Below are 22,664 nucleotides of genomic sequence, written 5' to 3' on the forward strand. Positions count from 1 at the left end.
CTACTATACTCAGCGCGCGCTACAGCGATATATAGCCGGTACGTGTTTTCAAGGAGGTCGATGGCGGCTTGCCGGGGGAGAATTGGAAGCACTCATCCTCGAAGTCTTAAAATTGATTGGGTGAGTATGGTCATTGATACAAATACATTCTTGGATACGAAACCATTGTCTGTCCCTTAACAATCGATTTTGTTTGTAGAATTTAGTTTAATATCGAATGAAACACAAAGGGGGTAACGGGTCTCTCTCATCTGGTTTCATTCAAAGTGCTGGTAACTCGAGTCCTTGCACTAATTCATTGGAATATATTTGGTCTGTCTACCAGTGCGCGGCCCACACGCACACAACAGTCAACATGTTAAAGTCAAAGAGTTATTTTTTAAGTCGTAACATTGAACTTGCTGGGAGGATATGTTGATTTGGATGTGGAATTGAATTGTGGCACCTATTTCAGATATTGTTGAAGACCAAGTTATAAAATGATGAGCCACCACCATGGATCAAATTATCGGTAGAAGCATCCGACTTTATCAATTGATGTGTTCATTTTTATTCAAAGCAGCACTCTTACAAGTTGATGCAGAGCCTGGCACATTTGATAATACACCGGTTGAAATTTTGGATGTGGAATGTTAGGGCAATTACCGTAACTCAACTGATGGATGCCTAGACAATTTAATTTCAATGCCCTGGGACTGCTTGGAAATATTTTATTCCTAAAATCTTGCCTTTCGTCTTGGTTCCGGGTTTAATCTTTGTTTTTGTTTTTTGTCATGCACGGTGGTGGTTGTTGTCCTTGAGGATCTTTGGTTCACTGTATTTGTAAAAAAAAAGTATCGAGATGTTCTCGTAAGTATTTTTTCACCAAACCTTGTTCTTTTCAGGAATATGAAAACATTTTATTATTAGATTTGGGTTCAAGATTCTAACAGTGAATTTGAAGGAAAACAGTAGTGTTTGCATTTTATTTTTGTTAAGATAATTGACATGATGCAGACTATCTTCTTGTTTATCCCTTATTGATGAGGATGTAATCACTGAGATGCATCACTTATATTTAAGTTGTTATAGTATAGATGTGATGTGTAGTAGCATAAGAAATTATTACCCTATTTGTTGGCTGTTGCATGAGGAACACTTTTTCCCTTAATATGTAATATTATAACAATATTTCATGTTAGCATTGTTTCAGGACTTTTCATTTTAATGAAAATTTTTTCAGTTATGTTGTAAAAAATTATTACAGGGTCAGGATGTTGAATTTTAAAATTTATCTGCACCTGATGCTATTTTTTTCTGTGAATTCTGATTTATGTTCTCTTTAATTACACTCTTAGACTATTTTTTTTTCCTGTTTGAAAGTTCAGAGGTCGTTCGTTTATACTGTGAAATAATTTGAAAGCACTCACATTCATTAATTTAGGAAAATTATTATGTCATTGAGATTTATAACAAAACTTAACCCCCACTTTTGTGGACTTCTCTCATGTCTTGTGTGGAAATTAAGAGTGATATAATTACTTGTTTTGAAAACTTGTTTCCATTTGACAATGCAACATTACAATCAAAATGTTCTTTCAATATCGACCTACAAATAAGTAATAGAGCTCTAATAATCATTTAAAGAATGGAAGTTCTTGCATTCCTAAATTTTTTTTGCGATATTATGTGCTAAAAGGGGAAGTTCACCCCGATGAATTTTTTTTTTAAATACCAGAAAAATAATGCAAAATATTAGTGAAGGTTTGAGGAAAATTTGTAAAAGTTATTAGAATTTTTTTTGTTTGCGACGTCAAATACGAGCAGGTGCCCCATAAGTTATGTAATATGCATAGGGCTACAATTTAATTTTTGAATGGTTCATGATGCCAAAAAAAAATTATTCTTTCAGGAGAGATGTGAAATATTTTGTCTGTTGATATAATGAAGGTACAACAAAACCCATTTTCAATTTGTTGAGAAAATTACATTTTATTGCTTTTTAATTCATGATACTGTACATGGGGAGCTGCTAGCATATGACGTCACAAATAAAAAAAAATAAAACTAATAAAACTTTGAACTATTTGATGGAGTGTCCTCAAACCTTCACTAATATTTTTTATTTTTTTTAGAACTGCTATTTTTACAAGAAACTTTTTATCAGGGTGATCTTCCCATTAAGGGTGGATTTCACATTTGTAAGTTATCTAGCTCATGTATATGAATGCTTTCAGTTATGATTGTTGTCCATGTACATGTATGTTTGGCAGTTTTCTGCTAAATAAATAAGTTCAAGTAGTGAATCTCAATTACAGAGTACACATCCAGAAAACTTAGTCATTACATTTTAATCATTCTTGCATAACTTTTAATGAATTTAATTGGTAACGAGTTATCAACATTTTGTGGTCTCAATGAATGTTTGGTACTTATTGTTTTATGGAACACTGACTATGTATTTCCATATTTGTAATGATTAGTAACTTCATTTTATCTCTTATCAGATCCACGAGGCAAGAGGTTGAGAAGGACGAGTTTGCCAAAGAGCGGGCCATCATGAATGATCTAGATGACAATGGATGGAGTCACATCCATCATGCTGCTTTTCATGGCTATATCAAGTCTATAGAGAAGTTTGTTGGAGCCAGCGAAGACCAGCTGGAGTTCCCTACCAACGATGATAAGCTGATGACCCCAATCCTCCTGGCTGTTGATAGCGGGAAGCTGGACACCGTGGAGTGCCTTGTGAAGCTTGGATCTGATCTGCGTTACCAAAACACCCAAAACCAGGGTCCAGTTGAGATAGCGGCTCTGAAGCAGTACATCGATATCCTGGAATACTTCATCAAGTTTGACCACAAGGACCTGCCAGTGTGGCCCAAGTTGATGAAGTTCATGGGTTCAGACATGGATGATGAGGCGGAAGCAGCGGGGAAGATGCTGGTGATCTTGACGAAGCCTTCAGAAAAGGGATTGAATCCATACTGGGAGCCTATTGTGCAGAATAATGGGGTTCCGGTCATAATGAAGGTCATCAAGTCCATGATTTGTGACAAAGCAAAACTGTATGCCTTCACAATCCTCTTGAATATAATTGAAGAAAAAGTGGTTAAGGAACAGATAGTGAAAGCTGCGGGCATCCCAACAGCATTGAAGATGATTACTTCTACTGACAGAGAGATGGTGTATGCCTCTTCATGCATATTGTGTCATTTATCCATGGTGAAGGACTACATTGACAGCATGGTACAGAATGGTGCAATCCCAATATTGGTTAAACTATGGCAGACGTGCACTGACACAGAGATACTAGTGCAAGTAACAGAAACTGTCTCCCAGATTGCAAGTTCTAATGCAGATTATCAGAAAACGATAGGTAACTCATCAGGTGCATTGACAGCTGTGGTTGGACTGTTTGAAAACAAAAAGTCAAAGTCACTTCTGCTAGCACTCACACGGGCTGTACGCAATATAGTATGTAAGAACGTGGATAATCAGAATATGTTTGTCGATGAGGGAGGAGCGTCGGCTCTGATATCCCTTGCCAATGAAAAGTACAATGACCTTCAGCTGAGTGCCATCAGTGCCATACACATGTTAGCACAGGACAATCCTCACACTCAGAAGATCATCTTAGAAGAAGGTGGTGTTATACCTCTAATGCAGCTCCTCAAGAGGAGTGGCTCACCCAACGTCCATGTCTGCACAGCCAGTGCTTTGTGGGCACTGGCAGGAGAAGACATCGATGAGAGGCGGTCCATGGCCAGCATGATTGGTGTTAATCTACTCATAGACTTTCTTAATGCGCAGGCTGAAAATGACATTCTCCACTACATAGGAGCGGAAGGATTGGCCGTCCTTGCCCAGGGGGCCCTCAACAAGCAGGACACTATCGCCAATGCAAATGGAGTTCAACCCTTAGTCAGACTGTTGCGTTCACCAAAGGAACACATTGTCCTCAGCACGATAAGAGCTCTGAGACATCTATGCATAGGAATAGGTTTCATACCGCATGCGAAGAACCAGGCAACCATCCTTGGAGCTAGGGGAATACGATATCTAGTTGCTCTCATGGTACATTCTAGGAACGAGCTGGTCAGAGTAGAGTCAGCATTGAGTCTTGGTTACTGCAGCATTGGTAAGTTAGCACATGTGACATGTAAAATGTGACTCTGCTTTCATACTTGGTAGAGACAAAGATATCCTTTTATCATGGATCATACTCGAGTCAAGAAAAGAAATGAGATATACATAAGGAATTTTAATTTTTGGTATTTAAGAAGTATTGTTGCACATAATCACGAGAAGATTTACCAAATTGGTTTTACAACATTTTCACTAGGCTTATTCTTTGATGTTGGATTCAAATTCAAGGTCATATAACTTTTGTTAATGAACAAATTTGATAAAGGAAGTTAAGGAACCAAGAAAACTTGTCCTGAAAACCTGAAAACCTGAATAATCTCATTTTCTTAGAATGTTTTACTTGAGAAAACATTGAAGTTTCCCTTTATTTTCTCATCCTTCCTTTACAGGCAATTCTGAAGTGATGAACGATATCAGTGAGAATGTAGACTTTGATTACATCCATATCCTGCGTAGGCTTCATTCGAGTGACAACCTTGTGCGTTTACTCGCTGGGAGCGCATTAGCTGCCTTTGCATACAACAACGTCACACAACAGAAAGAGATTGCCGAGTCAGGAGGGATTCGTTACCATTCCTTTGTCCCATTTCTGGAGTCTAATGACGAGTTCTTTCGCTGCAATGCTGCTTTTCAGGTTTGACTGTTAAAAATTATTTTTGTTTTTGAATAAACGTTTATTTCTTGATTGCTCCTTTTTCAAACAAATAATGATTTCAGTCTGATATTTTGATATATATAAGTTTCAGGGTCAACATTATATAAATGATCTCATTTAAAACCTTTTTTCCAGGACTTTGAGACTTTTTATAAAAGTTATACCAATATTGATATGGTTATCATTGTCATCATTATCACAATGACCATTACCATTAAAGTATATCCCCTGATTTTGACTAATCTACCTTAATTCTTTTATACTAATTGTTGATCTCTCCTTTGCTCCTCCATACAGGTTGTTGTATTGGCTCGCATCATCCCCGATGAGGACCAAGCTACAACATCAGCGATTGGTATCAAGCTCCTCGTAGACCTTCTTCAACAATCCAAGAATCCTCTCATTCTAGCCCTTACAGCGGAATGCATAGCGAGGCTTGCTCATACAAGGGCAGGTATGAACACATCTGGGCCTGATTCATAACGAGTTACAACATTGGTATTTTTGGGCATTATGGCAACTACCATGGTAACAGGACTCCACAGCCAATCACAATCAAGGTTTTCATGGTAGTTGCAATAATGGCAGAGTTACAATAGGTGTATGCCTTTATGAAATGACTTCATTTCAAGTTGAACAGGAAGGCTAGTATTGGGAGAGATGGCACTTTGGTTTTTGCAACTGGAATGAAATCGAGTTCATGATACAATCTTCAATTACTAAATTAGAATATATTTATTTGATAAAATTTAATCCAGAAATGGCTTACATTGTAAGTATATAAACAACAAAGTTTGTCTCTCTTGACGACGGTGTATAGTAGCAGCATAAACATAAACACAAGAGGATTTCCATTTGCTCGCATAAATAATGGAAGCCATGTGTTGTGTAATTAGTGCTGCAAGTCAGGCGCCATGTTCGGGTTCGGTTCGGTTCGGCAAGGTTCGGCAGAAATTTGCCGAACATTGGTTCGGTTCGGGGTTCGGTAATGATAGACTGATAAAGCTATAGTTCATTCAGGTATACGTAGCGCGCGTACCGGTAGACAATTTGTACTTGATTGACTGCATGTGCTCGCGTGTACCTCTGTACTGTCACATCAAACCATTTTATCTCTATCTTGTTGACATGAAACTACGAAAGTTATAGCGCTCAACGAATCAACTGTTATCTCGAATTTGATTATCTGATGACAGATTAATTGGGTAACTCACAGTTCTAAAATGGCGACTCTTCCTAGTCGTCCATACCTGGACCACACTTTGGATACTTGCCAAATTAACTACGCTCGCACTCGTACCAGTACCAGCTAGGCCAGCGCATGCAGTCCCTATAGCTTGTAGCGGGACTCTGAGCTCATGAATATTTATATATGCAGTCCGGCCAAACGTGATTGGCAAGAGGCGGCCAGCGCCAGTGCACTGAACTGTAGGCATAGTAGGGCCAGGGGCGTGTCGAAGAAAGCGTGCTTATGTAATGCGCCTTTCGCTAATTGGCTCGATGGGTGAACTAAAACACCAATCGCATGTCGCTGATTGTCGCATCGGCACATACAGCCACGTGCTTTGTCTGCTCGCGAAACTCAGCTCACTGATTGAAGAGCAATTCCCGAGATTTCTATGATTTCATTGGTCAGATTTCATTCGACCATGAACATACAGACCAAGTGGGATGCAAAGTTTTATGACTGTAATGGGACAGGGGGAGTAGTGTGATCATCGAATTGTTTATGGTTAATTTGAGAAGTTGATAAGAAAGGAAAACAAAAGTAAAGATTGGGGGTCATTTTCCCCCAAGAGATGAATGTTTCCGCATGGCTTTATCTTCATTCAACTTGTCAACGAGGGGAAGGGGATCTTGCTATATGCTATACCGTAATCATTCATGAGTATTTGATTTTTATTTTCATCTGATTGTTAATAATAAAAAAGATAACTTCACCTCATCTCATTTCTATATTATTTGTTTTGCGTCTCTCCTTTCCATCTCTAACAGTCACTCACTTTATTTCCCACTTTCACTTGATCTCTCGTTTTCAAAACTCTTTACTTCTCTCTAAAATCATGAAAACTAGACAGTAGCGAGCCAACACCTCAATAATAATGTCAATCACCTCGATCAGATCTTTATTCTCCGCCGCAACAATACACGAGTTACGATCTTAATCACATCGTATCGTAATTCGTAATATTAATGGTACTTCATCTTTCACTTTCAGTTTATTGAGCTCGTTCATTCAAAATACTTTGAAGATTTTCAAACAAGAATCTTGTTCGCCACCTAAAAACAACAATATTTTAGATAATTAGATTTAACCAATGAACACTCATACAGTTTTGGTTTTCTTTACCATGCTTCGGCGATTCGGCCACAGAGCGAGAGATGATGAAAGCCAGTAAAATGATTATAGCGCAAGCTCGCGCAACATCATTCATCGGATCTCCTTTCTTAATCAGGGCCGTAAAAACCACAATGTCAACATGAAAATGAAAACAAAATCTAGTAACCGCAAAATATGCGCATACTTCCAACATAAAATTGCAAAGAAGATTCAATAGAGAATGCGCAAATATAATGATTAGAAAGGGTGTAAACTTATAAATTTATTAGCTGAAAGCCGTTTTTTTTTTTTTTTGCCGAACTTCCGAACCAAGTCTTAGTGTTCGGTTCGGTTCTGTTCGGTTCGGAAGTGCCATGTTCGGCGAACTACCGTTCGGTTCGGCTGTTCGGCTACAGCACTATGTGTAATGCCCAGCTTATAGGTGTAGAGGTATCTGGACCTATTGCTGAGTTTGACTGTTATACTCCATCGAGATCTCAGACAGAAACACTTATTAAATTTGCCAGAATTTGCAAAAAATCTCATGCACATCTTTTGATGCTTGCAGAGTAATATGATACTTCTTTCAATAGGATCTGTTCACCATTACCATTAGTGATTACTTACTCACATAATATCATCACTTGCTGCAGTTGTATCCATCACAAGAATTGTTTAGGAATGAATATGTTTGCGTACCTGGTTTCGATGATGATAAAGATTTGATTTTAATAACTGCTAATTTGTGGTCTTGACTCTTGATGCACTTTGTGTAATTTTGATCTAATTCTCTTCTAACAAATGTTTCTATGTGAAAAATTTTCCCCTATATATTTTGTTTTTAAATACTTTGTCCATAGATTTATTTGAAATCATCTCAATTAGTTATAAAGGTGAACCTTTTATTTTCTTTTGCTATAAATCACATAGGGACATTCTATTGTAATGTGGCATGTACTATAGTGTTTTATAGACCTCTAAAATGAACAAATAAGTTAATGGTTTTATTTGTAGGAGTTCCTGCTGCAGTTGTATCCATCAAATCTGTAGATGTTTTATGTCAGTTGATGCTTGCCGAGAATGAGCAAGTGAGAGGATCTGCTGCCATAGCACTAGGATATCTGAGTTTCAACCACAAAGCAGAAAGAGAGATGCTCAACAGGTTAGTTTGGTCTTCTTCCATTCTCTCCCTTATCTATCTTATATCCCTTTCTCTTTCGATTATTTCCTCATATTAGTTCAACTATTTCAGTGTTTTTTAAAGCAAAAAGAGGCTTCATGATGATTAAAATGTAGATAAGATGTTAATCATTGTTTATCTCTCTTATTCCCATCCTCTTTTTCTTTGATTATTTGATCTTTCTCTTCTGTATACATAATCAGTCTTCTCAACTCCTTATATCTTTGTGACAGGCAAGTTAATATGTTCGACATGAGTGCAATGATAAAAGATTTTGCAAGAGGTGAAAGGAAAACTCTATTCAACAAGACTGAGCCGTGTTGAATTGAATGTCTCTCTTTTACTGAATCTTTGCAATTTGTTTTTTACAATGCTTTTAGAAGTTAGCAAAACTGTGAATATTGTGAAGAATAACCAATATTTTTCCCATGGTAATCCTTGAAAAAGAAGAAATCATTGTAAAAGAGTATAATCCCAGAGTAGCATTGCGCGTTTGGCCAGTGTATGCATTATTGCACCTGCGTGGCTATGCAATGGTCTATGTACATTTTGAATAGTATGTATGGGATGTTGCACTTCAGCCTACCATTTGCTTAAATGTTCAACAAGCCTGCAAGGCATTTTGCATGAATTTACAACTGCCTATAAATGAGACAATCAAATGTTGAATGTGAAGAGACTATCAATAGGAGGCGCGATAGCTCAGTCGGTAGAGCAGGGGTTTCGGATTCCGGTGACCCAGGTTCGATTCCCAAGTGGTGCGCTAGTGCCCTTTGGTAAGGCATTTATCCTCATTACCAGGTCCCTCGGAGAGGACCTTAAGCTGTCGATCCCCTGGTTGCTTGCTCACAGGCATTCTTGCTTTCTTAGCAGTCAGGTAAAAAAAAACCTTGGTAAAATCTTTTTTGTTCCTCCTTACATCCAGATGTAGACAGGATCCTTACCTGTTCAAGGTGTTGAAGTACTACACTCAGAACTACAGACTCTCTCAAGCATTCCTAGAGGCTTGGAAGCATTATCAACACATCGGTCTTCCTCCCATAGAGTAAGTAGCAAACTTTATATATGTATATTTGATATTAATAATAATAATAATAACAGTATATTTACCCAGGGTAGCCACTTCAGTTCCGAAAACTGTTCTCCCAGCGGGCCCTGCTATTATTACCCTACCTATTACCTATTCGGTGCACACAGCTTTTTGAGGAATTACTTCCTGCCGGTACCCATTTACCTCACCTGGGTCGAATGCAGCACACTGTGGATGAATTCCTTGCTGAAGGAAATTACGCCATGGCTGGAATTTGAACCCACAACCCTCTGTTTCAAAGTCCGGAGACTAATCCACTGGGCCACGACGCTCCATTGGATACTACAGTGCGTATCAAAAAAAAGTTTACACATTGAAAAAACCCTGGGAATTAAAAATATACAACATGTGGGTAATTTTTTCACATATAATCTTAGGTTTGGGTCTCATCTATCCAATGAAAGTAAAAGTTTTGACAGAATGTTACACTTGAGTGAGCACTGTCCATTTTTGTAAAGCTCGCAGAAATCTGTTTGCGCAGAAATGCTCGTTTTCACGCTGTGTCAAGGAGAAAGGGCAAAATCAAACTTACCCTCAGAAACATTTATCATACATTTCCCTTGCACTTTTAGTCAATTGAAATAAAACGGATACATTCAAGCATTTCGTAACAATTTTGTCACCCAAATTGAAATTTTAACACTTAGTAAGCTCAACCTTTACCCTTTTTGTGCCAGCTGGATCTGAGGACATAACTGAATCTGAACAAAAGTTTATATCAGACATCTCCAGCATGGTGCTCACTCAAGCGGAAATATTTTTCGACTGTTATATCGCCATTTGCTTAAATGGATCTGTACCAATGTTATAATGTGGAAAAATCTTCAGGATATTACAAATGTATAATTTTACAGGATTTTTTCTAAGTGTAAACTTTTTTTTGATACGCACTGTAGTAGTTCAAAATGGGATACCAGAAATATTCCACGTGTAGCACGGGACCGTTTTGGGTGGGGGAGGATCTTTTACTTTACAATAACAACAGTGCAGCGGAAGGATTTTTTTATACGAAGAATCCCCACCCTGTCCGTCTACAGAGGTAGAAATTAAATAAAATACTATTAGGTTGTAATTATTTTACAAGGTAATAATCACACATTACAGAATCAAACACCATCAATCAACAACATTCACACTATGTTATTAACTAATGTAAATAATAATACTCAATAAAATAAACTAGCATACTCATTATATAAAGGATATATGTTCCTTTAATTCTAAACTAACAAATGAACATTATATACATGATATTTACAAAGATAAAAGATGATGTAACTCTTGGCTACATAATTATTTGAATGAGTATGAACATATAGTTCAGATGATACTTAAAAACTTAACTGGACATAACTTTAAAACAGTTGTTGAACAACTACTGTTATCAAGACTAACATAATGACATTGAAACTAACATAGCATTGAGGGTCTCACTGCAGAAAGAAATAAAATGTGGATGCCGTTCATGATCAGAAGACCAGTGACCTGAGAATCAGGAAAAAGAGAAGTTACATGATAGTAACTTCATGGAGGATGTTTCCTCTTCATCTCGAAAGTTGTGTATTCAGTTTAATCAAAATATGATTTTACTATTTCTAATATTAAATTCAAATATCAAACTTCATGTTAAATACTTTATAACAACTAGGATTAGTAAATCATTTTACAATAGTATATCAAATCAATACTGAAATGGTTTAGCACAATGAAATTCAGGAAAGTCTTTAATCAGATACATTAGAGTCCGCACAGTATTAACGCGGCAAGATAGGGAACTCAGCCTATCTGCTTGACCAGAATAATACCGTTTAGTTGTTTTGGATTCGCGACTTTCTTAAAATTTGTAATTCGCAAAGTTCAAAAGGCTCAACTATAAAACTCGCACCATGCTCGTGCTGCTAGACAATCATGAATAACAAGTGCTTTACCATGAACAATAATCGGAACTGGTTAGTAACAATTATAAGAAATTCAAACAATCAATAAGATGTAGATTATAGAATAGTATCTATCATCAGATATGTAAAACTAAACTTTAAATATTATTAAATCGAAGATTGATAATACACCAAATGTGTAAAAGCAATTGTGGACAAATAACTTTAAATCGAATATTAAATTTATAAGATCAATTATCCAATAATCTTATAAACTTTGTATAACAAGCAATCAATTTAATATCAAATACAGTACTGAAATATAGGATGACTTTAGGATCTTACCTGAGAATCAGGAAAAAAAGAGAAGTTACATGATAGTAACTTTATGGAGGATGTTTCCTCTCCATCTCGAAAGTTGTGAAGAAGATGCCTCCAGAACTTCTATATAAAGGTATTTTCGACAGTACCATTATTTTTTAAAAGGGGTGTGTATATTTATAACTAGTAATACTTGTTGATCCTTAGTCATCTCTTTTAATAAACAAAAACCAGAAAACAATAACTGCTTACCCCTTTAGGGTAGCAAAGATGGAAGAGTCCATCAACTTTTCCCCAAAATACTACTACGTCATTCATGTCATTCACGTCATTATTTCTGAGAATAATGACCACCAGACCCTGACTCATACTACCCAGAACTGACCATTGGCTCTCTCTTTCGCTCTCTCTCTCTCAGTCTGTACAGAGGTCATAAAAACTCTCTGCTCTGACCATCCAGTTATAGATGTTCAATATCCATACATGGGGGGGGGGTATTACAAGGTCTTTATCCTTTTCACTACATATAATATGTTATGTAGCACCAAAAGGGTGCTACACACAGGTTAAAGGATATTGCACGAATGCAATATCCGACCTAATCAGTGACATATTTCTAGTATCCCATGAAGAAAGACCAATTAATGTAATTTTTATCTTGATCATTATGCATTAGACATTGTGGTAGTGTCCATGATTAGACCAAAGTCGTTCACACGATGATAAAAGGTGTACATCCAATGGAAGGGTGAGGTACATAGAGATGTGCTACTATAAGAGACCTCCAAACTATCCCTGCATAAACTTAATTAGAGTGAACTTTCTGTAATTCTCATCAAATCTTGACAAATAGATAATGAACAAACATACTATTTAAAGTCCTGCTAAACTTACAAACAGCTTAGTAAAATGGCCCTATGCTGACTCATGCACTAGATGTGTACATATAATGTCATAGAATAGATTTACACATGTACATGTACTTACCTGTATAATTGGTTGGAATTCTGTAAATTGACTTGCGTTTCATTTGTTCATCCGCAGTACTGCACAGAAGCCTTGTCTGGTTGGCAAGAAGAATATTCCATTCCTGAGCAATATCAAGAATCCAAATGGTATGTTTTTCACTCATCTTAAATTAAAATATGCTAAATATCTTAAGTTCATGAAATCATGGCAATGTCTCATGTTTCTTTCTTCAGATATTAATATTTTAATGTATTCAAATATTTAAATCACCAAGAATACATTTTATTTTCATCAGCCTGGGTGATCATCATAATCTTCCAACATTGTAATAATCTCTTTTCAGACCCCCCCCCAAAAAAAAAGAATTTATCTTATTTTATATTAAGTCCATTTAAATTGATATACTTTGATGATGTTTAAGTGGTGGTGCATAGGTGAATAGTGAATTTCATATAATGAGAGGAATCTGCGAGATAGCCTGTGGCCACCCATAATATCAGATGCTATTGTTAATATTGAAGGAATAGTAGAATCTAGACAACTTATTACTAGATTTATAGGACCAATCCCTTATCTTGGGAGCAGATTTTACATCATATCTCTAGATGTAAAAAAAAAAATGATTTATATAATGAAATTTTAATTTTAAAAATTTTTTTTTTTTAAATCATGGCTTTGCATGAAACTATATTACATACTACGCATTTATATTTTTTGATATAATGAATGCAGAGGAGTTTATATAACCATGTCTGATCCTAAAAGCCTTCAATTTTATGAAACATTTGTATATGTCCTGTGCTTTCCCAACTCTCATTAATGCTTGTGCAGCTCTTGATGGGTAAGTTTTTCAGCTATAGTAATTTCACATACGTTTATGAAATCACCTCACTAATCACACCATACGGGCTCGCTGTGTTCCATCACAGCTTTATCTGGTTTGCGTAAATGAATAATTAAACATGTTTTATTCACAAATTAAGGGTGTGCCATATTTGTTAGCGACACTCCATTAATTAGCAGGTTGATGGTATTATAACAAAAGATTGAGGACAGAAAACTATTAGCAATTACATGTATTTGATGAAATCACAATTTTTCTTTGATATCCCAAGTCCATCCAGCTTACAAAACATCTTAGCTACCTGAATTTATTACAAATTTTTAAAACAAAATTCACTCCTGAAAAAAGAAACCTTACAGAAACTTTAAAAAATAAAAGAGATGTGTAATTTTGAATAAATCTTAATAGATATTTGTTTTTTTAATTCATGATAATAACGCAAGTTTTGAAAAAAAAAGTGCATTTTCCTTTGATATTCTTTAAAGGTCTGTCATTGATATTTATATGTATTTTGGGGAATATGCATGTTGCAATCCAGCAACAAAACAAAGATCAGATGGAACTAAGTGAGCTCATTATGAGTGTTTGCTAGTGTTTATATGTAGTGTGTATTTATTTATTCCACTTTTAACTATTTGGCTCGTATTCATTAAAGCATACTAATGTCTGTTGAAAACCTTATAACTGAGAGAACATCATCCACCGATATACATTTTCTTTTTCATTTTGTTATCATGTGACGATATTGGAACTCTCAAGGTTTTGAGGGATGTTATTGTCAGAATTGTGACAGTGAAATTAATTTGTCATGTAAATTTCATTATTGGATTCATTTGATTGGTCTGCTCTTTTGGATATGAGCCATTGTGATTACACCCAGTATTTAATCAGTTTTTTGACACCATTGTGATATTGTAGCTTTATTAATAAATGCCTCATGTAATTTACAAGGGTTATCAAGTCATTGTAAGTATGCAAATGAAAACATTCATTGACCAAGAAAGCTAGATAGGCATACCCCAAGAAGATGTATCCTATATTTAGAACCCTTTTAGTGCGTGAACTTCCAGAGTTCTCTGAGAAAGGTGGGTTAAGTGGTCAATTTATGCAAGCATTAATTGTAAATCTTGAAACACTTCAGATAATAAATTCAATTCAGTTAACATTTAAATTCATTTTTTCAAACTAATAATATTGTAGGATTTTACTTTTTTCTTCTTCATAATATAAAGAAGAGAATTTTGTGCTTATTGTGCCAAACATTGGCAGCGATGGGGGGGGGGTGGCAAAATATGCCCACTTCTGAATTATTCTATGAATGTTTAAAAATCATGCAATAATACAGTGTATAGTTGTATAGATTGGCTTTGCAAGCTCATAGTTTTTGTGCCTATTTTATGCTAGCTTTGTGGCTGTTATTTTGCTGAGATCAGAAGTCGGTAGTTGATAAGATTTGTTGAGTATGAAGTAAATGTATTACATGTAGAAGTTCTACAGAATTAGGACATGTGTCTGCTACATGTACTATTCTGTCGTAGAAATTTGTTGTGCATTGAATATTGGGTCCAATCTATTGAAAAAGATTAATGTAACTTGGTTGTAACCACAGTTACATCAGTTCTGACATACTTGTCCAGTTAAAATGTGAAAATGAGTGTTGATTTAATGGCTTTAGATATTTTGAGTTGTGCAGTGTATGCTGTATATTTGAGTGTTTAAACAATAATATAATTTTAGATTCTACACCTTTAATGTACATATCAATGTATTGCAGGTATCTGTTTAAAGGTGGAATATAACATTTATTGGAGAGGAAGAGGGATGGGATGGAAAGTGTGAAGAGAGGGAGGGAGAAAGGAAAGGATAGACCAGACAGAAAAAAAAACTTTAAAGCAAGTCAACATCCCAAACATCAATTTCATAATCAATAATTACGGTTTTATGATTGCATTTCAGAATGAGATATTACTACCATCAATTTAAGTCAATATTCATGCGTGAACAATGCATATATTGTTCAAATAATGAGGTGTAGATATATTTCGGGCTTATATTGTTAAATGTGTTAATGAACTATAAAATCATTTTTATAGCATACTACATTCATTACTTTTACAAAGTACATTGTCAGTAGGATTCCTCTTAATGTGGGAAACTTTACAAAAGAAACAAAAAGCTGATTTTTTAGATATTTCCAATAATAAAGATTATCATGTAGAATAGATAGTATTCTTAGGTTTACTGATAATATTTCACTTCACTTTAATATATAGTGATTAATACATATATGATACATCTAAGCGCTTTACAGATAGTATTACCCATTAACAAAGATATGATCAACAATCAATCCATTATATATAACAGTTTATAATTCAACGGACTTTAACATCATGAAACAACAAAATCAGTACCAACTAAAATCACACATTAACATTTCCTTTACCACTTTCATCATCTGAGAATTGTAATCATGATTTATAGTTGCAGTGACAACATGGCCTATAGAATAGTATCCCAATTCATGCAGGGGGAGGGGTTTGATTTCATCTGAGCTTTTTTTTTTTAATAGTCAAGGCATTAAGAAATAATGTGCCTTGTTTTCCACAAGCTATGACTATAAAGTCACATGGGTAATGCTATTTTTAAACACAGAAGTTTACATGATTTCGAATTTATGAGAAACAAGGCATTTACATTCCCCCAAGAGCTTTGCTGGATATCAAGCTCATGAATAAAGTATCTGTCCTACTTCTTTTATATTGTCTATAATTCAATTTAAAAGTCTGTGATATACAATATATACATAGAAATGTTTACTCCACTGGATTATATACATGTACAAGTACTTAATATTAAAGAGGTACTTTGGCTGAAAATAAGTATATTTTAATAAATGAGTAAAATTCCCTCGAGCAAATTGCTAAAAATTTCATCAAAATCAGACAAAAGAAATTAAGTTATTGAACTTAAAAGTTTTAGCAATGTTTTGTGAAAACAGTTTAATGCCTGTCATCATAAAGACTTGGTAGGAAGGATTTCACATCCCCCTTTTTCCTTATTCTTATTTCATGAGATCATAATTATTATATGTGTGTAAAATATATCTCCTTTGTAAATAACATAAGTTGCAGCAATAAACATCTATGCATTAGATAAGTTCTAAATCCATTTTATTTATTTTTTTAGGAAAAAATTTGAATAAACATAATTTCATGTAATAAAATCCAAAAGAACAAGTGGGCAGGGGAAATCATACATGGGGGCAAAATGGGTCAAAATCTCAAACTAGCCCATTCATTGCAATGTAAGACTTATCCAATGTTGCAGATTTCAGCAGTAAAAAAAATATATTTGTGAAAAGTAGCCCCTGAAAATAAAAAAGTAATTTTTTGCCTCCAAGTGGGGATATGACATCATCGGTTTGCTCATTGAATATTCAAGTAACTGTTTCACCAAAATACTACAAATCTTTCAGATGTCAAAACTTTATTATTCCTTGTCCGATTTTGATCAAATTTTCAGTTTTCCATTTGTCTGACTTTCCTTTTATCTGGTTTTTTTTCAGCCTTCAGTACCCTTTTCATGATGAGTTAATAAATTAACCACAATGAAATGCAATTGTGTATGACATTAAATACGGTATCACCAGGAACCACCTGTACACCACACTATAACAACATTACGAAAGAAGATAGACCATGCCGGAAACCAAATTCCCAACTTTGCCATCACTAAGACATTAAATTGTGCATGTTCATTATTTGTTTTAACAAAATTATGACTCATCAGGTATTGATATGATTGTATCTGTTGTTGCTTTTCAGGACGTCGGTTCACGATACTGAGCTCTGGGGAGGAGAGTGGACTGAGTCACCATCTAAGTTCGCCCATGAACCCGTCGAGTACCAGCTATCCTGATGACGCTACCGTCATAACCGACAATCCCACCAACAGAGGGGGTAGTGTCACTTTCGCCAGTGGGACGGAGTCCCGTAACCATCGCAGTGTAAGTAATTATTCCCATAGAGCGCCCTCTTCTGCCAGTAATCATCACAAGCAGTGGAGTCACCCATCGACTGCAAAGAGTCTCATCTCGGAGATCTCTGCAGGAGGAATGTCTATGACGTGACAGGTGATATTTAATTCTGATGTATTTGTTAAAATATATATTTTATTTTTTTCTGTGCTGTTATGATAACTGCTGCCCTTACCAGTCCTCTACATTCCATATATCACCTGTTTCACACAGCTTAAAGGGGATGTCCAAAAAATGTCAAGGTAATTTGATAAAAGCTGAAAAGGAGAGAAGCATATTAGAGGTTTAGAGAAAATCAATCAAAGAATTATAGAATTTTATAGAACTGTGGATTTTTAAAATTTTAATATGGTGATATGCAAGCAGGTCTCCCGTTTGTCATATATTTTTTAAACATGATTTTCTCTGAGCATTTTCACTTGAGAATTCAAGATATCATCAGACACAATGTTCGTTGTTTCATACATGCTTCAATATATGATAATAATGTTTTCAAATCAAAATGTTTTAATTCATCTTGAACCATAACAGCGTTAAATTTATGAAATTCTCATTCCCCAACATACGGGAGAGGAAGTTGCTTCAGAGCCTTGACAATTCATAAATGTTAGTATTCGATGGATTTTTTTCATCAAATGTCCATGAATATTTTTCTTTATTTTTTTCCTGTTTTTATTAGCACCAACTTGGTGTCAAGGTGGAAGTCCCCTTTAAAGCTATCAACTTTCCCATTTTTTCCCAGGTGAATCACTGAATCATGTAGGGTGAATTCAGTAATGTTTTAGTCATGCACATAAAAAATTCATTGTATTACCCTAAAAGTAACTATAATGACCAGTGCTTTGTTAAATAAAGCTGAGCGACTGATCATTAAAGACAACATTTAGTTCTTGTGAATTTGAATAATTGAAGAATATGCTATAAAGCGGTTGTGCAAAATTGTCTGTAGTGCACCAGTGATTTAGTGATATGCATGCGACTTCTGTATGGTAGTAGTGAATTGTATTACTGAACACTTTTCATACATTGTCATATCATACTCAATATTTTCTTTAAATTCATCAAACTCCACCAAAAATACACAAATATCTACAAATAATAAAGATGTAAAATTTTTGCCAAGATCAGTTCCCCTTTTTACGATATCAGCTTCCGATCACACCCCTCTTTACATGTGAAAGATTTTGGTCACATGAAAATGGTATTGTATTACCGAGTATGTGTTTTCTATGGGAAAGGTTGGGACATTTACAAAATCACTGACACAGGACTGATTAGCTATTTTGTTTTGAGAAAATAAAGACTTTGGAAATGTGTTTTGATCCTTTTTCATCACTTTTCTATTCAAATTCTCTTTGGAAGGCTGTTGCAAACCTTTAGCAAATTGAAATTATTTTCTGATGTGTAAATGCGCACATTCGGTAAAACAATCAATAACTATACTATTTGACCATCAATCTTTTGCAGTAGACCATGATTATGTTTCCAAATTTAAAGGGGAAAAATGCTCACTCATTGTGATTTTCGACACATTATTTTCATTTATTTTTAATTGCACAAGGTGATCATTATAATCAATTGTAAAATTTGGTCTTAAAATCAATTGTAAAGCTTTGTCCCAGTTCCCAAGTGTCAGTATAATGATCAGTAATGGAATGAATAAGATGCATATGAGCAGTCACTGCATTACTCTGCATTATGCTACTATTTATGCTTTTAAAAACATTAAGATTCAGTTGACCATTGGGTGATAAATAGCAATACATTTTTTTTTCATGGAAGAAGAAATTAGGATCTCAGATCTTTGCTTGCTAGGGGTTGAATCATTGATGATGTGCATTGTGAATTTCAATTCTGTAAATGGGATTTTAAATCTCATTCATTTGTTGAAAGAGTATGTATATAGTTGTAAATGATATTTTGTTAAATATGTATATTTAAATGAAATTTAATTTTCATGATATTTTTTTTTTTTAATGTGACCTTCGTCATCTCTGCCTTGAGGCTGTCATAATTGTGTTGTGACATGAGAGATAATATTTTGTGTGTGTGTGTTTAGCACAAATAAAAGACCCCCTTCAAACTAATAGATAAATTAAAGAAAGTAGACAATAGTAACAATGATAATGAATAAGTAATAATGAGTATATAAGGTTATAATAATGGTAATAATAGAGATAGCGCATAGAGAAGGTTTTTCTATCATGGGCTCAATAAATCAATCTTTATTAATTGAAATAGTTTTGAAATAAATAATAATAATGATAGTTAGTACTACACAGACATGTGGAATATGTAGTATGAGCTTTAATCCAAAACAGATCAGACATTTTAGGTATTGAATCTTGAGAGATTTGAAGAGCTTGTGTTTTTTAAGGTTGCAATTTTTACAGTGATACCAATGCTGACATTAGAACAGCATGAACACTAATTTTAAGTTACATGTACACATTCAACTTTCATAAAAAATTCATAATTTTTCTTGAATTTAATGTTAAAAACTGTGTAGTGCCTTTTAAGTGTGGGTGCTTGTTAGTGTCAAATGTATAAATTGAGTATTCCATGAATAGCAATAAATATTTGATAATGCTTTACTAAAGTCTCATCTGTCAGGAAAAGTTCAGCAATATTAAATGAAAACTTCCTATCAATAACTCTGAGTAGATCTGCAATAATTATGAAATGTTTGATATTCGTATTTGATCCGTCCACATATTCATTCAAAATCTGCTTTTCATGATTATTTTGTATCAGTCACCATGTATGAAGGTATTGTCTCTAATATAAGCATTTAAAATAAAATCGTACACTGTATCAGTGTATGTTAAAGATGGTATTAGAGACAGAATTTCAGAATTGTCAAAAGTTTTATCATGTAAATTATATATTGTCACTGACATTTCTGTCAGTTATTCTTCCATGCATATATTTGCACCTCATTCCAATGTCACTGGATTTAAAATGTAGTAAAATTGAACTTGTCATCTTTCATCCAAACTGATGTACCCGGATGTACCACATTCTGACAGTGCAAAACATTTTTCAAGAAAATTGAGTTTGAATTATATACATTGCAACTGTTTTCCCAAGCCATCTAAGATTTTCATTGTAAGGTAGAAAAAATACATAGCAGGGATACCTCAAACAATTTAACTTTATATTTCCCCCCCCCATCTCAAGAATATGAGATGTTGCAAGAGAGTTACCTGCTTGTAATATTATTGAGCAGTACGAATGACTGCGTGTTTTTAAAGCAAATAGTTTAATTATTCTTTTACATACAGAGTCAATGCATCTAGATACATTAAACAAATTTAGAATGCATACTATACATTTTCTGAATACAAATGATTCCATCCACCAAAATTATTAAGATTTAGAGTTGTTACATATGCCAACTGCAACAGCTTGTTCATTCCATCTATATGCAGTGCAAGTTTTGACTCTTGAATTTATGCTTTGAAGTACAGAGGAGACCTAACATTCACTGAAAAAAAAGGACTTTTGGTATCCATTATCCAGGCAAGTTACATGTATATGAATTGACTTTCATAGCATTAAAAAAAAGTATTTGTTCATGCAATACTAGAAATGAGAGTAATTTGGTTCTCTGATTTTGCCTTTGATGAAAAGTTTAGAGTTAGAGCTTCTAGTTTGGTAGGGTTTACTTTTGATAAAACTATCTTTAAAAATCTGTGATAAGTTGGAGCTTTTATTTGTTGATTTTAGAGAGTTGCTTCACAGACCTTTTTTTTTAATTTGAATTTTGGAGTGTTTTTAATAGCAGAAATGTTTTTATTCAGTTTGATCACGCCATTAATATTATTATGTGAATCAGTAGTGTATTATTTTGGAGTGACAAGAATGTGTAAAGTTAATGTAATTTTAAGAAAAGTTATCAAATTAGGTAACTCATAATGCAAAGTACAATGAGTACATATTCCTATGAAAGAATATAGTTTCAATTTCCATAGAAAGAATAAACCAAAATTGATTACTTATATAAGTACATAATTCGAAGTGTGCATGACTTAGATTTGCATGTTGTGTTTTAGTTTTAACTGACTACACTAGCCATATAATAATTTTAGATCATGTAAAAGTCATATTAATTTTCACTTCTTTAATTTTTGAAGATTGGTTTCCTAGATGCAATGTTTGATATTTCTCATGTTAAGATGTCCTTATCTAGATTTCACATTCAGTAGATGTAGACCTGAACAAGAGAGAAAAATATTAGGGTATTTCCATGAAAGCCAACACCACCAACTAACTTTGAGTTCTGACAATTTCAATGAAATCTTTGATTTGATGTCTGTGAAGCAATAATCTCTGCATGTTTCTGTGGAAACTGTCAGAGAAAAAAATATGTTGGTGCCAACAAGATAGTTCATGATAAACTTCATGAAAATTGGTTCATATTTTCATTTTCTTCAGAGTGCTGACCTGAATATCATGCTGTATTTATTATCATTTTTTTGTTGAATGAGATTCATAGAAAATATATTTATTAAAAGTTTTATGTAGGCATTCTTTTAGCACTGACTGAAGTGTACATAGTAAATGTGTTACTATCATCATGAAGTAGAAAATAAACTTTGATTTGTCCATATATAACTTGTCATTTGAGGCGTGATTGCATGTTGTTGACCTAAGCTCCTTCCTCATGCTTCTGTTGCTCAGTCTCTGTACTTATCTTTACTCCCTTTCTATCCTACCCCCCTTTCTTTCCTTGTTACATTGATTATCATTATCTCTTTTTATCACATGGGGAATGTCAACACATACTTCTAGTAATGACTAGGAAGGCTAATGAGGAAGGTTTTACCTTCAAAGCGGCAAGAATGATAGAGACGCAATGTTTTTTCTCATGTCAAACTAATATTTATCATCCATAATTGTGTTTAGTTGATTGATACGTGCATAATTATAGTGAAAATTGTCTGCCAGCATTCCAAAGAGGTTATCAAAACTTTGGGAATATTGGGCTGAATGCAAAGCGTTAATATTGCTCTTGCTTTTCTAGCCTTTTGCAAGGATTACACTCGAAGTATGCACTAAAATAAGCAATTGCTTACAAGTTATGAGAAAAGCTTCTCGGGGTTAGCTGTGACTGAATTTACTTCAACCAAAAGCAAATGCAAGTTCAAGGCAAGAAGTGGTAAACCTGACCGAGCAAGTGCTTTATTGCGAGCGTAAACATTTGCTATTGCTTGATTTGAAGTAGCATTTGATTTTGGT

The 22,664-nt window shown here is 34.5% G+C and overlaps 1 protein-coding gene across 4 annotated transcripts; it reads left to right on the forward strand.

Annotated features, from left to right (window-relative positions):
* Nucleotides 1-22,036, forward strand: LOC129254043 (ankyrin and armadillo repeat-containing protein-like). Of its 4 annotated transcripts, none has more exons than XM_054892495.2 (8): nt 1-120; nt 2,487-4,120; nt 4,518-4,762; nt 5,081-5,237; nt 8,118-8,265; nt 9,209-9,328; nt 12,616-12,686; nt 17,212-22,036. In XM_054892495.2, the coding sequence occupies exons 2-8, from the start codon at nt 2,539-2,541 to the stop codon at nt 17,514-17,516; spliced, it is 2,628 nt and encodes an 875-aa protein (XP_054748470.2). In that variant the 5' UTR covers nt 1-120; nt 2,487-2,538; the 3' UTR covers nt 17,517-22,036. The 4 variants fall into 4 exon arrangements, with proteins under 4 accessions (XP_054748470.2, XP_063951159.1, XP_063951157.1 ...); XM_064095089.1 differs by lacking the exon at nt 1-120 and adding an exon at nt 196-849 and having other exon boundaries at nt 17,212-22,030; XM_064095087.1 differs by lacking the exon at nt 1-120 and adding an exon at nt 260-511 and having other exon boundaries at nt 17,212-22,030.
* The last annotated feature ends 628 nt before the right edge of the window (nt 22,037-22,664 follow it).

This window comes from Lytechinus pictus, chromosome 2 (genome assembly GCF_037042905.1).
Source record: "Lytechinus pictus isolate F3 Inbred chromosome 2, Lp3.0, whole genome shotgun sequence".
Taxonomy (NCBI): Eukaryota; Metazoa; Echinodermata; class Echinoidea; order Temnopleuroida; family Toxopneustidae; genus Lytechinus; species Lytechinus pictus.